The following is a 17903-nucleotide window of genomic DNA, read 5'->3' on the forward strand; positions in this document are numbered from 1 at the left end:
CATGCAGAAAACAGGAGAAACTGTTACAGAATTTGAAGAACGCTTCATACAAATCTGGTTGGAACACTCTGGTGTAAATGACAGTGAGGATCTAGGCAAAGAAACTAGCATGCCTCTGAAAACTGCATTTGTAAATGGACTGAAACCTGAAATATCAAAAACCCTCAAAATCCGATATGACGACTGGGACAGTGTTGGAACAGCCTTTAATCAGATTGTTGAGTGGTCGGCGAAAATTGAAAGGACACATGAGGTCCAACTCAGAACTGTGCAATCTAAGTCTTTTACACACAGCACAAGGAACATGGGGAGTGATGTTGAAGAAAAAGGAGGTTGGAGATATACACACACAAAACCACAACGACGACCAGGAAAGTGCAAATATTGCAACAAAGAAGGACACTGGTTTCGTGAATGCAAAAAGAGAATGAGGGATGAAAACAAAAATGGGAATGATCTCACCAAGAGGTTTGAGCAGCTTACTGAAGAACAAAAACATTCCCTTCTAAATGCTGTTGAGCCACAGGGAAACTGAAACACCCCTCTCTGCAGCACCTGCTAGCGGCAGTCCATCAACAAACTGATGGACTTTATGTGTGTGCAAAAGTAAATGACTCTGATGTCCAATTTTTACTGGATACTGGAGCCGAGCTAACAGTCATACCTACATCATTGGCTAACAAGATTGAACTTTCACTGAGTCATGAACACATCACCGCAAATGGAGCAGGGGGGGGGGATATTACCTTGAGAAAAACCAGTCCAATTACTATGGGTATTGGGCCTCATAAAGTGAAAACAAACGTTTGGGTAGGAAAAACTACACAACCTTTATTAGGACTTGATGTTTTGCTAAAATTCAACTCATCTCTAACTTTTGAAGATGGCAAAGCAACATGGAATTTGAGGAGACTTGAAAAGACTGACTTGCAGCAGCACAGTATCTGGTCGGAAGATAAAGATGACTGTGGATTGCTACAAATGACCCCAGTATCATTCACAGGGAGAACACCACCGAGCACAAAACAATACCCTGTCAGCAAAGAATCTATTCAAGGCATTCTACCAATTGTTCAACAGCTAGAGAAACGTGGTATTTTGAAAAAAACTCAAAGTGCATCCAACAGCCCAATTTGGCCTGTTAGAAAAGCTAACGGCACGTGGAGACTGACAGTAGACTACAGAGAAGCCAACAAAAATGTGGATAAATTAACACCTCTAGTAGCTAACCCTGCTACCATTTTTAACACCTTGAAACCAGAGCATGAATGGTTCACGGTAATTGACATGGCTAATGGCTTTTGGTCAGTGCCCCTGGCAGCCGAGTCTCAGGCCTGGCTTGCTTTCACTGTTGCTGGCCAGCAATATCAATGGACACGTCTCCCACAAGGCTTCCACAATAGCCCTACTGTCTACCACCAAGCTCTCAGAACACATTTAACATCTCCAGACATGCCACCTGTGACCTCAGAAATCATACAGTATGTGGATGATGTTCTTATTGCCTCAGAGACTGCACAAGAACATGAGAAGGATGTCAGAAACCTGTTGAATTACCTGAGCTCCAAGGGTCACAAAGCAAGTTTAGAAAAGGCACAGATCATGCAGAAAGAGGTGATCTATTTAGGACAGAAGATATCCAAAGGTGAAAGAACAATAACCCAAGACAGAACTAAAGCAATCAGAGAGACCCCTGAACCAAAAACAGTCCAAGAACTAAGAAAGTTTTTGGGACTTTGTAACTATAACAGATCTTGGGTAGACTCATACTCTGAAATTGCTCAGCCCCTTTATGACTTACTAAAAGGAAATCCACCTTCCAGAGAAAACATCACACTTCATGAAGAAGCATGTACAGCATTTCAGAAACTGAAAAAGGCTTTAAGTGAAGCCCCTGCCATTGGAATACCTGACACAGGGAGACCTTTTACCATGTTTGTGAATGAAAAAGATGGATATATGACAGCCATGTTAACACAAGAACACGGGGGGGGACAGAGACCAGTGGGTTACTACTCAACAAAATTAGATAACGTGGCTTTAGGTTTCGGTCCCTGTTTAAGAGCAGTGCAAGCAGTTTATCTGGCAGTTAGACTCGTTTCCAATCTGACCCTTGATCAAAAGTTGATTGTCAAATGCCCACATGCAGTACATGCTCTGTTAACAATGCACAGAGCTTCTCAAGTGACCGCAAGCCGATGGGGAAATTGGCTGGCAGTACTAGAAGCAAGTAATATTGTTATTGAGAAAGCTACGGTCTCTAATCCTTCCACCATGATGATGGCTACAGAGACACATGAAGAGGATCACAAGTGTGAGGAGATCACCACTTTGGAAACTGACCAGCATATAAAAGAAACTCCCCTACAAAATCCTGACTTGGTCCTCTTTACTGATGGATCATCAACTTGTGATATGGGGATAAGGAAAGCTGGATGGGCTGTGACATCAGACACAGAGGTTTTGGCAAAAGGATCAATGCCTCCAGGCACTTCTGCTCAACAAGCAGAGGTCAAGGCCCTGATTGAAGCATGTAAACTAGCCCAAGATAAAACAGCAAACATATACACAGATTCAAGATATGGGTTTGGAATTGTCCATGATTTTGGACAACTGTGGCGGCAACGAGGATTTATGACTGCAGCTGGTACTCCCGTTAAGAATGGACAATTGGTCAAGGAACTTCTAGAAGCACTTCAGCAACCAAATGAAGTAACCATTCTAAAAATAAAAGCACACTCCAAAGAAACAACACGTGAAGCCAAAGGTAATGCATTAGCAGATGTTGCTGCCAAACAAGCTGCAAAGGATGAATGTGTGGACACGTCAAAGTTAAGACAATTGGAAAGGAATGGACAATCAATTTCTGACATTAAAAAGATGCAGAGTGATGCATCAAGAGAAGAGATATGGTCCTGGATGGAAAATGGAGCAAAATTACATGATGATAACATCTGGCGACATGGTTCTCGGACTGTTGCTCCTGAGTGTCTTCTCCCTTATTTGGCCACACAAATTCATTCGTTGGGCCATGTAGGTGAAGATAAAATGATCCAAAGATTCAGTCAAGTATGGTGGCATCCCAAGTTCCGCATACAAGCCCACCATGTTACTCATAATTGTGTAACATGTGAAAAGAACAATCCTGGAGCTAGAATCAAGACACCAGCTGTGAGAGCTCCAGCCCCACCTGGGCCATTCAGACACCTTCAACTGGATTACATAACACTGCCCAAGTGTGGGAGGTTTCAGGATGTACTTGTCATAATAGACAAATTCTCAAGATGGGTAGAAGCATTCCCAACCAAACATGGCACAGCAGCACACACCGCCAAAATACTGGTCAAGGACATTATTCCTAGATGGGGTCTACCAGAAGGCATAGACTCAGACCAGGGAACACATTTCACAGGTGCAGTATGTAAAGAGGTATGTCGAATGATGAACATCCAGTGGTCATTACATTGTCCTTACAGACCACAAGCCTCAGGACAAACAGAGAGGATGAACCGAATCATAAAGGAACGGTTGTCAAAACATCATCAGGAAGGAATTGCTTGGCCAGACGCTCTACCCATGGTGCTGTGTAGCATTCGAGCAACACACAACAAGAAAACTGGACTAAGTCCTTTTGAAATCATCACAGGTCGCCCCATGTCTTTACCTGGAACCATAGATTTAAGGAGGGCCAATGTGCACCTAACATCTGACAGTCTGATCCAATACTGTGAAAGACTCAGCCTGGCAGTACAGAGTGCAGAAAAACAAGTTCGAGATGCATGGGAGCCTCCTCCAGAAGGGGGACATTGTCTCATTCCTGGTCAATGGGTAATGATTCACAAACCTCAGAGAATACCTTTGGAATCAAAGTGGGATGGTCCATTTCAGGTTGTTTTAGTAACTAATGCAGCAGTTAAAGTATCTGGAAAGAATAAATGGATTCATGTGAGTCATTGCAAATTAGCAAATACGACGAGGGATAGACGGCAGTAGTGTTCATCAGAGTCCAGATATGGCGGGACTAGGGTTTTTAGGCTCTAGCTTGTCGCCTGAGGACGAAGACATAAACATACAGCCACTGATAAACACAGTAGTGTCCTGCCAATATTAAATAGGGACAGTTTGTCAGGCAATTATGAATTATGTCTTTAAAATATTTTCCTTGGCAAAGATACGTTCCCCGTTTCTTTTTTGTGTGATTGCAGGTGTTCCAGCATTCCAGAGGATGAGCAATTGCATCCGACGTTTAGACTGCACTGGTCACCTAGATAAAAACTTCTGAACATTCACAGAACACAACCCTATCCGCCACTTCCAACAGAACACAACTCCAAAATAAAAGCCACCAGAGGACTCAAGAATTCAAGAGGATGCAAAGTTTCACTATGAACTATTATTCTGTCATTTTAAGTGGAGCCTGTATGCAGCATGCTGTATATAATGAAGTTTGTTTTGTGATCAAATATGATCAAAGGGGGGATTGATAGATTTTGTATTTTCAGTTATCAGATTCATTTACATTGTGACGTGTATCATAATTAATCCACTCTGTCGGTGTCTGCAAAGGTGTGTGTCAAATGGCCCATACAGATGAATGGCCCATTCAGATGTATGGCCCACAGAAACTGATTGGTGTGAATGACAAAGACTCAGCATTGCTCAGAGTGGATTAGCATCTCCTGTGGGAGGTCCTAACAGGTTTCTATTGTTTGTAGCCCATAATCTTCATGTATAAAGTTCTGTCTTACAGACAGAACATTGGGTTAAGATTGTTGAAGGGTGACATGATAACATCGCTGCTGAAGGACTGCTACACTACAAACCTTCAATAAATTCTTCTCCCCACAAGAACTGGTCAAGCTTACTTATTTTATGTATTGGAGAAATCCAATACATTGGCGAGCCACTGAAACCACTGCTCGGCATCACCAAAATCTAACAATGTCTTGATGCTGGGTTCAGCCTGAGGACTTTGTCCACGTCACAGACAATGTCATCTCTTGCCAGGCAATGGGAAAACCTCTCTGGTGTGCCGGATCTAGACATCCACTGTCCACAGCTTGCTTTTTCTCGTCCTCGTCGTTCACCACCTATTACACACACTTTTCCTCCAATCCCTCTTATATTGTTTTCATCCATTGTTGGTATCAACATTCAGTGCAACATTTCAGCACTCTGAAATGACTTGTATTTTGTACAGTTAGTCTGATCACAACATTGTGTGTAGATGATGACAACTGTGTTGTAGTTGTGTTTAACTTTTGCCTGCTTGTATTTAGTGTTTTGAAACATAAGTGCATCACAGTGCAAAATTATTTTAGTTAGTGAGAATGTGTTTAGAGTTTTGCAAAATGAGAAACAGTGTCTTAACTACCTGAACTTGTTTAATGTTTTCCTGAAAGAGTGATTTTTTCGCCAAATTTGTTTCGGTTATTGGGAATTTGTTTTAGAGAATGGGATAAAGTGTGAAGATGGAGCTAATGAAAATAGCTTGAGGTAATGTTGTGAAGGCCACAAGTGCTCATTGTTTCTTGTCTTTATGATGAATAAGATTATAAAAGCAGTAAAGAACTGTGATTTTACAAATATTGGTGTGTGCAAACATGCAAATAATGTATATTTCAGAGCAAGTGTTAACGATTTATTGGGAACTAATCAACTTATGATTGACTAACTTTTCTTTGCGATAGGTTTTTGCAAGCCAGGTCAGGAGAAATAATGAAAATACAGTTCACGCCAAAATTTCAAAGTTTGATTACTGGAGCACGTTTTACAAGAAAATACTACTTTAAAATGTCATGTTCGGTTTACAGTTTTTCTGAATTGCTAAAACACACGTCTCGATACCATCCCCCACTTTCTCAAAACCAAATGTTCAAACTACATTCAGAGAAGCTCTGACTCTTTTGGCAAAATCAAACAATTGCCTCAAACCTATTTTATCTGTGCTTTCACATCATACACCAAGCTATTCAAAATATAAAGTCAAAATGTAATAAACATGCAAACCTCACCAGTGTGTATTGTCCGACAACAATATACACTATGGCCCCGTCCACACTACTGCGCTTTCGTTTAAAAACTGAGAATTATAACGAATACGATCTCCGTCCACACCAGCGTTATATCTGCGTATTAGAAATGATCTCCGTCCACATTAAAACGACTGAAAACGCGGATCACGTGACCATTCACCAACACTGGGCATGCGCGTGCCGGTTTAAACAGTGATTGACGAATCAGGGAAGGATACGTCACGACTGATCACACCCAATCATAGAGCCGAGCGTCAGCGTTTCTGAACTCCTCCGTTTTGTCCCATCTTCACTAAAACGCCCTCCGGAGATTCAAAACGCAAAACGGCGCTGCAGCGTTTTTAAACTTCCCCGTTTTAGGTCTTCGTTTTTCCCGTTTTAGTCTGGACGGGAGATGCAAACAGGTCTCCGTTTTTAAACGAAAACGCAGTAGTGTGGATGGGGCCTATGTTCCCAAAAGAATTGGGATAGCCCTCCAAATCATTGAATTCGGGTGTTCCAATCACTTCCATGGCCACAGTTGTCTGAAATTAAGCACCTAGGCATGGAGACTGCTTCTACAAACATCTGTGAAAGAATGGGTTGCTCTCAGGAGCAATGGCAATTCTATGGCCGAGTAGCTGCATCCAAGCCTTACATCACGCGAAGCGTCGGATGCAGTGGTGTAAAGCTCGCCACCACTGGACCCTGGAGCAGTGGAGATGTGTTCTCTGGAGTGACGAATCACGCTTCTCTGATGGACAAGTCTGGGTTTGTGACTGCATTGTGTCAAGTGTAAAGTTTGGTGGAGGGGGGATTATGGTGTAGGGTTGTTTTTCAGGGGTTGGGCTTGGTCCCTTAGTTCCAGTGAAAGGAATGTTAATGTTCAGCATACCAAAACATTTTGGACAACTTCATGCTCCCAACTTTGTGGGAACAGTTCCAACATGACTGCGCTCCAGTGCACACAGTAAGGTCCATAAAGACATGGGTGAGCGAGTTTAGTGTGGAGGACCAGTCCTGACCTCAACCCGGAAGAACACCTTTATAGTGTTGAATGAATTAGAGCGGAAGCAGAGACCAGAGCCAGGCCTTCTCATCCAACAGTCAGTGCCTGACCTCAAAAATGCGCTTCAAGAAGAAAATTCCCATAAACACACGCCTAAACCTTGTAAAAAGCCTTCCCAGAAGAGTTAAAGCTATTTTAGCTGCAAAGGGTGGGCTTTGGCCCAACTCCATATTAAACCCTACGGAGTAAGAATGGGATGTCATTGTGCATATAAAGGCAGACGTCCCAAAACTTTTGGCAATATAGTGTGTATCTGTGAATTGGTCCTATGCGTTCCAATGCCAGACTCACATTTCATATATATTCAAATTATATTCAATCTTTAATTGACATTGGACCAAACTTTATAAAACCCAATATTACTTACAAAACACAACAGGTAACACAATCAAGGAGGATTGATTAAGACAGCCCACTGTCTGCTGATTGTCACTGCCTTGTTCATTAATTATTCAGCAGGATTCACTAGCCCTGACGGACTGCCAGCGGACGAAGCGTGACATAAGAGTATCCAGAGTCCTTTAGGCCCAAAAGTAGGATGATCCGATGCTTGTTAAAAGAGCCAGTTGCTGTTTGTGAGGCGAAAGCTCTCAGAACTATAATGTAACATACCAAAACAAATGGGTGTGCAATTGGGTAATGTGAAACAGTAGTCTATAGCCTAAAACAAAATCTTTATCAAAAAAAACCCCCCAAAAAACAGTGGTCTACATTATTTTACAGTAAGTACCTTTGAGAGTCAAAACGTTTTGCAATCCGCGCTAGTATGCCTTGACCCTATAAAGCATGAACGATTTGTCTAGACAGTTTCAATGAAGAAAAGTGAATACATCCTCCATTAGCCGAGTATGCTATTCCCTACAGACACAAAGAGATCATGCACTTAGTATCGTGGTCTGTATGACTGAAATAAACCAGCAATAGATATGCAAAGTCTCCTACTATAATATACTGATGTGACAGCATTATGAGGAACAAGGCTTCATAAAGTATTAGCTAAAAAAGCAAAAAATGTACATTCACTTTTTTACTGTAAACTGTGATTACTATACTTGTTTTGCGTAATCGCAAATTTGTACACTGTTACAATATGTTTTTCTGTAACTACAAGCTTTGGATTGTGTTTTCCGTTTTTGTACATATTGCCTAATGATTGATCTTTAGTGTTTATATTTTGACTGATTGTGTGATTGATCTGGAGCATTATTTGATTTTGAGCACAGATAAAATTATTTTGAGGCAATAGTTTGATTATGCCAAAAGAGTCAGATGTTCTCTGAATGTTGATTGAAGGTTTGGTTTTGTATTTAAGGTTTTTAGAAAGTGGGTGATAGTTTTTAGAAATGTGTTTTAGCAATTCAGAAAAACTAAAACAGCATTCTTTTTTATTTTTATTTTATTTTTATTTTTTGAAAGCAGGTTGCTTGAAGGGTTTTATTTGTGACGCTGTATCGGCTCTGACGTCATTCTTGTCATCGAAGGTCAAGCATTGAAAAGTGAAAATAACGTGGCAGACGTAAAAAACTCTTTGGATTACGTGTAATGCGTTCAGCAAGCCTAAAAGCACCCTGCTGGTCGCTATTTGCCTTCTAATTAGCCTTCTTTTAGAGAACTAAACCACCTCAGGAAACGTGTGTTCTAGTTTAAACCCTTCCTGGGTCGTATCTGGTTATAAACAGACATTCACATTGCACGTGAATGCAATATATTCCAATAGAATAATTATCCTAAGACCTTAGCCAAAAACAACTTTAACTTCTGCTTAATTTCTTGTGACATATCGAAAACAATCTATAGCCTATATGCGTGCCCTATAAAAAACACAAAACTTCAAAATATCGTCCCCAATCCCAGTACAAAACAGAGTCATCGCGTAAAGGGAATAAAAGCGCGATTCTTACGTCTTCATCCTCGCAGGCGTTTCTCTTGCGATACTGGACCGGAGGTCGGGATGGGGGGTGATGAGGACTCTTCCCAGCCTTATTATCCTCCTCAGGAACCTGTCCACCCAGGAGACGACTGGCTTCAGGTGGATGGGGAAAAGAATTGTTGGTATTAATCTTCCCCGAGAATCTCTGGTAAAGCGAAGCCATGAGTCCGGTAAAATCACTAAAGCATCTCAAAGCGCGAGATCTCTCATCTGCTGCTCTCCTTAGATGTGTTTTATTTTAATGTCCCTCTTCCGCAGAAGGGACACGCTTTTCTTCTCGAATAGCCCACAGCCTGATGTCCTCCAAAGAAAGGCAGTAGCCTAGACGAAGCCTTTAATTGAAATGAATCTCCAATGCGCTCCGTTGGAGTAATTTCTCTGTTTTACGGCTTTGACTGGAGCCCGGGCGGTACTAGAGAAAGTCTGCTCTGCATTCAAAGCACGTTGTTTCCTCTACAGCCCGTCTACAGAAAACCGACAACCACCTAGGCTATATTATAAAGCACTGAGTCAACGGATTTAACAAATAGAGCTTACAAAATCTCACTGCATTTCAGAGGATGAGGCGAGCGATGGACCTCAGTGAAAGCTTTACGCAGAGCAGTGCGTGTGTGTGTGTGTGTGTGTGTGTGTGTGTGTGTGTGTGTGTGTGTGTGTGTGTGTGTGTGTGTGTGTGTGGAAGAGACGCGTTCTGCATGAGAAGTGACTACTGACAGGATATTTATCTGAAGAACATATAGGCTGGCTACACCACGCATATAGATCTCAAATTTTACATTAACTTAAATAGAGCAATTACACTGACCGAAACTGTAGACTCTGTATCAACCATTCAATCAATGGACGATTACAACTGTTCAATTTTCAGCAATGCAATAACATAATACTTCAAAACAATGCTGGAAAGGTCATATACGCAGTACTGGACTGCCACACCGTGGTAAAATGAAATACAACAGCTCAGGTTACGTTGAACTAGGTAGGTAGTTCATTCATGCTTTCCATTAAACCGCTAAAATACATTTGAATTTAAAAATGAAATCCATTGGACATGCGTTTAGCACCTGGCCAGCTACAGCACACGAACGTCAACTTAACCGTTAATTCGAGGCTATTTTTTCCGCGAAATGTGATGGATATAGCTGTAACGCATAGCAGCATTTAGGCTACTTTTGTTCTAGTCTTACAGAAACGAATTAGACTGCACTATGGTTGGAACCCTAAGCTGAGTAAAGTCTCGACCACTCCGGCTGAAAGACCAGCCTCTACTGAGGCACTGAGACACAGTTTCCACAGACTTGGCCGGGGTGATATATCGTAGCCCCGGCCTAAGAAAAGCAGGTCCCTCCTGAGGGGAATTTCTCATGGAGGGCTTGCCAGGAGTGATAGAATGTCTGATATACCTGGGCCGGCCCGAACAGGGCCGCTGACCCCATCCCGACTGACCCTCTCTAGAACTCCCCCGGGAAGTAGAGCGATCGGGGGAAATGCTCCCAGAGGAGCTGGATGCTGAAAAAAATGATTCTGAGTGCATGTAAATGTTACGTAGTTAAAATGTGTAATATTAACAATAAAATGTTACGTTTATATCTTTACATAATATATCTGGTTTTGAATTTATCTTCATTTGTTCAAAAGACAAGACAATGTGCATATTTTTACCTTACAAAATTAATCTAAGTAATCTCAGCCAATCTTTTTAGGCACATGCACTCAACAAACAATACCTTGTTTAATTTACTCAGTGCAAAAAATTACTCCCCTTCCTGTTTTTTGGTCTGGAAACCCCTTGCATTTCAAACGAAGAGGAAGCCTACACGGGAGACTGAACTCAAGGTAAGAATAAAGTTAGAAAAGTAGGCTAACAATTAAGGTTACTTGGGTTTGTACATTCTTTACAGTGTTCCAATTGTTGTACAAAAATTAGGCTTTAAATGTAATTTGAAGATTGCTTTGTCGTACGTGGATTTTCTGTTAATTACCATGTGGCAACGCTGGGATTGCTTTATGTTGCTTTACGTGTAGTCTAACATTAATTAAAACTTTGCAAGTGGTCATAGAATGGTTTGTTCTAGTGTAATTTAAAGCCAGCGTTATAATCCAGCAATAAAATAATGTAATGTTAGTGCAAGCACGTGGATTTTTAGAGCAGCCATGAATAAATTAGGGTAACATCAATCGTTTTTTTCCCCCAACCTGGGCCTAATTTTATTCTTTAAAAAAATATGTATTTGTGTTTAAGTGACTGATGGGAACAACAATCTTTTAAATTGGCCAGGCTTAGACCGCTTCAGTGTGTAGATGCGAAAGAATTAACGTTAGGCCTAGGCAAATCGTACGTTAATATGGGTAATTGCGTTCTTTTACATCCACAAAACCTGCTTGTTTTGCCACTGACATGCTATTCTAAGTGTCTGACGACATTACCTAAGATCGCGGACAGCTCCAGCGTTAAAATTAACTCGTTAAATCATTTTACTTGATCTAAAAACTGACTATCATATTAGAAAGATTTAAGATTCCAGCCTGGATATTTGGCCACTATTTATGACAAAACTGAGTTGCAATGACTTTCTGTCTTTCTTTCTTTTTTTTCTTTTGTCAAATAGTGCAGATAACCATTATAATATCCTTATAATTTATTTGTGTTCACATAGATGGAATTGACAGCATCCGCGAATAACTCCAAACGTGGGCGCATTTTTAGAAATATTGATTTAGTTTGCGCGCTCTGTTTTTCTTCATGGTTGTGTAAAAGGTGTTTTTTATACTTTATGGTTAGAGCGCTCATTGGGGTTTTTCAGCCGTCAATCATCTCGTGAACATAGTCCCGCCTTCAGCATGACGCGGTTCGCTGCACGCTTCCCCTTCGGAGCTCCGAGGGAAAACAAACCCAAAGTAGGCTAACAATTAAACCGAAACTGAAGAAAATTTGCTTACTGATGAGCAGGTCAACTAATTGCAGTGTTGTGGAGAGAGTAAAATGTTAAACTATTTTTAATTAGGCTATAGTTGTAGTTACAATTTTTTGGCATGTTTTTGGTTTCTTGCATTGGTCAGTTAACTATAACACTGTGTCCTTACCAGGTGATCCTCCTGACAAGTAGGCTACACTGGATAAAGGTTTGTAAATTTCTCTAAATTGGTTTATTGTAGTGAGAAAACTGGGGGTATAGTTATAATGTCAAATGGCAAAATTCCTGTTGTCCTGTTTATATAGAAAGTTTTAGTGTTCTTCAATACAGTACATGTGACACACTTACTCATGACCAGTGATGCTGGCATTTCTACAAAAAAAAAAAAAATGACAAAAATAGTAATGCACAGTAACTTGGATAAGTAACTGAAATCTGAACACTTTTGTCAGTCACAAGCAATAATGCGCTACTATTTCCAAAAACGTAATCAGATTAAATTTACTTATCCAAGTTACTGTGCGTTACTATTTTTGTCCTTTTCTTTAGTAGAAATGATGGCTGGTATTCGATATGAAACCGAAATTGCGACACTCCCTGTGTCACTGTGTGAGAAGGCAGAATCACAACACACCACTTCCAACTATCAGAGTTATCCTTCCCGTCCAGATCCAATGCTACCACATTTTTAAATTACTATTAGTATTCTTTGAAGTTAACATTATAAAATACATAGACCTACACCACACTGCACATTCTTCGAGCACATGCTTGCACAAATGTACATAAGTATATAGAACAAAACTACCACAGCACGTAATCCCACCAAGATTTCTGTTTAGAGCAAAGAGCTGTATGCATTCTTCACATTAGCAAACAAAAAGTAGGTTAAATTCTCTCTTGTATATTTCACAGTTTTGTGATGACGACGATTCTGCAGCCATCCAAGAGGAAATCACTTCATTTGTACTCAACATGTTCGTGGTCACCAAAACCAGGGATGGTGGTCTCGAGAAGCAAGCTGGAATAGCCATCAAGGGAGAAGAGGTCCTTTTTGGAATTCCCAGTGTAGCACATGCTTGCACCTATACCTTATGGGCATTATTTATCCAAATAAACTAAAATACACCATTGGAGGATGTTAACAAAAACATGCCCTCCAAAATCCAGCTTATGGCCTAAAAGTATGACAGACGTTGTTGTTTATAACTCTGTTTGGACTTTTTGGGACTTTGGCTTATTCACCATATCCCCCAGAGTTAAATAAGTCCACACATACCCTTCTCATCTCTGTGCGTGCCGTAACAGTCAGACGCACCCACTGTTAGCCTAACTTAGCACAAAGACTGGAGGTAAACAGATCCAGCTAGCATACTAATCTTAATAAATGACAAAATAACACCAACATTTCCTATTTACATGTTGTGTTTTTTATAGTCACTGTGTGTACAAATAACAAGGTCATATGAGACACAGCCATCTTCAAAACCGTATACATACAGGGAACTATATTCTCAGAAGGTGAATCACTTCTACTTGGTCAGAGTGATTAGCGCAACACTCTGAGCGAACTCTCTGCTCCTCACCACGGGGCTTCTCAGGTGCTGTGAGAAAATCACTGCATAGAAGAAGTGCTTCACCTTCTGAGAATATAGTATCCAGTGTGTATACGGTTAGAAGATGGCTGTGTCTCATGTGACTTTGTTATTTGAACACTCTGTGACTATACAAATCACAACATTTAAATAGGAAAATGTTGGTGTTATTTTGACACTTATTAGGATTAGTATGCTAGCGGGACTGCTGACTTACTGACTTAGTTTACTTAGGTAAACTGCTATTTACCACCAGTCTTTGTGCTAAGCTAGGCTAGCAGTGGGTGGGTCAGACAGAGTTACGGCACACACGTAGATGAGAAAGGTATGTATGGACTTATCTGACTCTGGGGGATATGGTGAATAAGCTTAAGTCCCAAAAAGTCAGAGTGTTCCTTTAAAGTCTTAGAATATGTTACTGTACATGACTGAAAAACACAATTGTATAGAAAATACTCTGTAAATGTTTATTTTTATTGAAAAGTCCTTACTGAGAGTGTTGAAATATAGTTAAACATCTGGTTGGTTGGTTGAGACTGATGTAGTACGTTTAAAGGGATAGTTCACCCAAAAATGAAAATGAAGTCATTAATTACTCAGTCTCATGCTGTACCAACCCCGTAAGACCTTCGTTCATCTTCGGAACACAAATGAAGATATTTTTGATTAAATTTGAGAGGTGGATCAGTGCTACATAGGCTGCCTAAGACATTGAAACTTGATGGCCCAGAAAATCAATTAAGAAAATGTTTAAATATTCCATGTGACTACAGTGGCTCAACTATAAGTTTATATAGATTTGAAGATCACAGTTCTCGCGCATGCGTCGTGGAAATCTCTTGAACTCTCGTCTTTTTTCGCACAAAAAGTAGTCTCGTCGCTTGATAAACTTATAGTTGAGCCACTGTAGTCACATGGAATATTTAAACATTTTTTTCATTGACTTTATGGGCCGTCAAGTTTCAATGTCTTAGGCAGCCTATGTAGCAGTGATCAACCTCTCAAATTTAATCAAAAATATCTTCATTTGTGTTCCGAAGATGAACGAAGGTCTTGCGGGGTTGGTACAGCTTGAGGGTGAGTAATTAATGACTTCATTTTCATTTTTTGGGTGAACTAACCCTTGGTCACAGCATGCACATCTTGAAATATTGAAGGGGAATTTTGTTACCATATTCCTGAAGACAATAAAGCCTGTCAACTTCCACTTAATGTTCCACGTCCATTCCTTTAGCACCACCATAAAGCACAATTTTCTATTGTACACAATGTTTCAACCTGTGAGGTGAATATATTTTATTATACTTTTAAATTTTGTATACTGACCTTGTCAGTTTTTACTATCAAATGGCGAAAATGTCAACTTATATTTGATTAGCACATTCCACGGAGATAGTACCAGTTTTGAAATAGTAGTAGTAAAAAATAACTATTTGCATTTATACTTTCAGTAAAAAACTAAGTTTTTAATAATGAGTAAATGTACCTTTAAAACACACTAACATTAAAAAAAAAATAAAAAATAGATCCCACTTGAAATTTGTAATATGGAAATGTAAAAAGCTTGTTGGATTCAATCAAAATTACTCATTCAGAACTCTTAAAGTTATGTAGATCACACACATAAATAAATTACTACAGCAATGCTAAAACTAAGTTAACTTTATGTGAAAATTCTATTTCAACAAACAGAAAAATTAAGTAGTTTCAACAAAGACTTGTCTTGTTGGATCTACGTAATAAAGTTATGCAAAAAAATTCATTATATTTTTTAAGTAAATCAAGCAGATTATTTTTATCAGTGTTGAGGTAGAACCACAGTGGACAATGGGAGGCCTCTTGACATGTGTATACTGTAGATGGGCCAAACCTCTCCCATATAGACTCCACGTCTCAGTAAGAACTCTCTTCTGCTCTGTTCAGGGGAACAGGATGTTTTGGGGTTCTTTTCTCCCTCTCTTTCTTTTTGGCTGGTGTTTTTTGAATACACTCTCAGAAAAAAAGGTACAAAAGCTGTCACTGGGGCTGTACCTTTTCAAAAGGTAAACTTTTGTCCATTTTAGGTGCTAATATGTACATTTTAGGTGGTAATATGTCCATTTTAGGTGGTATTATGTCAATTTTAGGTGCTAATATGTACATTTTAGGAGCAAATTTGTACATTTTAGGTGCTAAAATGTCCATTTCATGAGCTAATATGTCCATTTTAGGTGGTAATATGTCAAATTTAGGTGCTAATATGTACATTTTAGGTGCTAATATGTCCATGTCATGAGCTAATATGTCCATTTTAGGTGGTAATATGTACATTTTATGTGGTAATATGTCAATTTTAGGTGTTAATATGTACATTTTAGGTGATAATATGTACATTTTAGGTGCTAATATGTCAATTTCATGAGCTAATATGTACATTTCAGGTGCTAATATGTACCATTAAGGTACCAATATGTAGCCTTTGGATACAAAACTGTCCCTTTTAAAAAGGTACAGCCCCAGTGACAGCTTTTGTACCGTTTTTTCTGAGAGTGTAACTGCATGCCATTGCTTAAGTGTTATAAAGCAAAAAATAAAATAAATACCCATACCTTATCAAATCAAACTTAAATACATTTGATTCTTGTTAATGTGGACAAGAAAGCTAGCTCTAGAAAGCTAGGGAAATTAAATAGTGTACAAGAATCAATTAATTTTCTTTTAACTGCGTGTAATTACCATTTTCTTTCTAGGCATTCGGGTGAAGTGTGCTTACTCAAAACAGAACTGCTGGAGGCTGAATAACTTATAGGCTGCATTATTCATGCACTCGGTGCTACAAAGGTGTTCAGGTTTAATTGACTTAAACGGACAGCAGAGAGGCTGCTATCATGGATACACCTTAATCATAGCTTGTAGATGATACACTCTTAAACCCGACCTTAAGGGATGCCGCTTCACAAAGTAGCGTCTACATGGTTCAAACTCTTTTAACAACCTGATTTTCATCAAAAGCCAGGTTGAAGTAAACAGAGCTGTATGCAAAGTCCAAGGGTACTTCTTTTGAAATGTCAGCAAGTATAGAAAATCTTTGATGAGGAAAATTCATATGAATGTAACATTTATATCATATAGCCACAAAAAATGAATCTAATCAATAATCTTAAATAACACACAATACTTTGCAGAACAAATATTGTGGCTGCACTCAACAGAATATTTTTATTTTCATCACTTTCAGCTTTGAGAAATTGCTGAGATTTCCTTCATGGCTTTGTGGACAAACATGGCTCAGTTAAGTCTTGAGATTGTGCTTCTTTTGAGATTCAGCAATATTGATCCTATACAGACATGCATTTCTAAGTCCTTTTGAAGGATTTATGGTGTTTTGTTGTGGTTGCTGCAGAAGACTGAGCGACAGAATCTCTCATCGCAGCGCAGTCAATTCCTTTTCAATGTTTCCTTAATGGTTGTCGTGTTAAAATAAGAGTATATTTCATTTTGGTCCATTATTTTTCATTGCTGTTTGGAGCTTCATTGAGTCCAATATTACAATTGTGAGTGGTGCAAACTAACAATTCAAATCTTTACATCACCAATAGTCTATTAAACTGATCTGAGATTGAATAAATTTGAGCATCAATCTCAATATAATTCTTGGCATTGAATAATGAGTTATCTCAACAGAAAGAGCTAAATGCAAAATGCTCTACAATATCTTACAGCCTTTGTATGACAGACAGTGATGTGTTTCTGCTTCAGTGTTGTATATCAAAATGCAATTAACCACAGTGAAGTTGACAATAAAAGATCCACATTCAGTTGTGAAATAAACTCCTTATCAATCAAATGCACTTCAACATTCAGTTACATCCTATTGCACTCATGACACAGTGAACATAATTAAAGTACTTCAATTCTCAGAGCATCTTTATGGCGCAAACTCAAAGCCTATATTTGATTAGTATGTAAAAACACTGTAAACACAACAGTATTATTGGACGGTTTCTCAATTTCTCAATTGCTTTATAAACGGTACATTGAATGGTCAATGAAAACGACAAATAGAATTTGAGAACTCTTGAAAAAGTTGTGAATGCCCAGTACAAAATAATGGCTCACTGACAGTTTTTTTTAAAATGAACAAGCATTTAGGACGGACAACAATAAAGATTTGCTCAGGTGTAAACTGATTGATATTTGATAAGTTGGTTGTTTGTGGATTCATCTTTGAGCTGTCACCTGTGTTTAAAAGAACATCTATCTTTATGGAGAGTTCAGCAGACCAGAGCTATTTAAGATCAATAGAGTAATCTGTCAGGATGCTCCACAAATACTCTGAGCAATACCAGCCTGGCTCATAGGATGACAGAGAAACTCTTCAAGGTTTAGGGCTGTATCTCA

The 17903-nt window shown here is 39.3% G+C and overlaps 1 protein-coding gene and 1 long non-coding RNA gene across 4 annotated transcripts in view; one reads left to right on the forward strand and one right to left on the reverse strand.

Annotated features, from left to right (window-relative positions):
* dpp6b (dipeptidyl peptidase like 6b) overlaps window positions 1-17903 on the reverse strand; it is a 138532-nt gene that overhangs the window by 101438 nt on the left and 19191 nt on the right. Inside the window, exon 1 of one of the 3 annotated variants that reach the window (XM_089131415.1) lies at window positions 8985-9646. The exons of the other annotated variants lie outside the window; for them this stretch is intronic. Coding sequence (XP_088987541.1) covers window positions 8985-9176 — 192 coding nt within the window. The 5' untranslated portion in view covers window positions 9177-9646. Of the gene's footprint in view, window positions 1-8984; window positions 9647-17903 lie in introns of those variants that run through there. 3 annotated transcript variants of the gene reach the window in all.
* Window positions 11617-12928, forward strand: LOC148981485 (uncharacterized). The gene is made up of 3 exons (XR_016168633.1): window positions 11617-11911; window positions 12101-12136; window positions 12844-12928. It is a non-coding gene; the product is annotated as an uncharacterized LOC148981485 (long non-coding RNA).

Source organism: Pimephales promelas, chromosome 5 (genome assembly GCF_988280905.1).
Source record: "Pimephales promelas chromosome 5, fPimPro1.hap1.1, whole genome shotgun sequence".
In the NCBI taxonomy this organism is placed as follows: domain Eukaryota; kingdom Metazoa; phylum Chordata; class Actinopteri; order Cypriniformes; family Leuciscidae; genus Pimephales; species Pimephales promelas.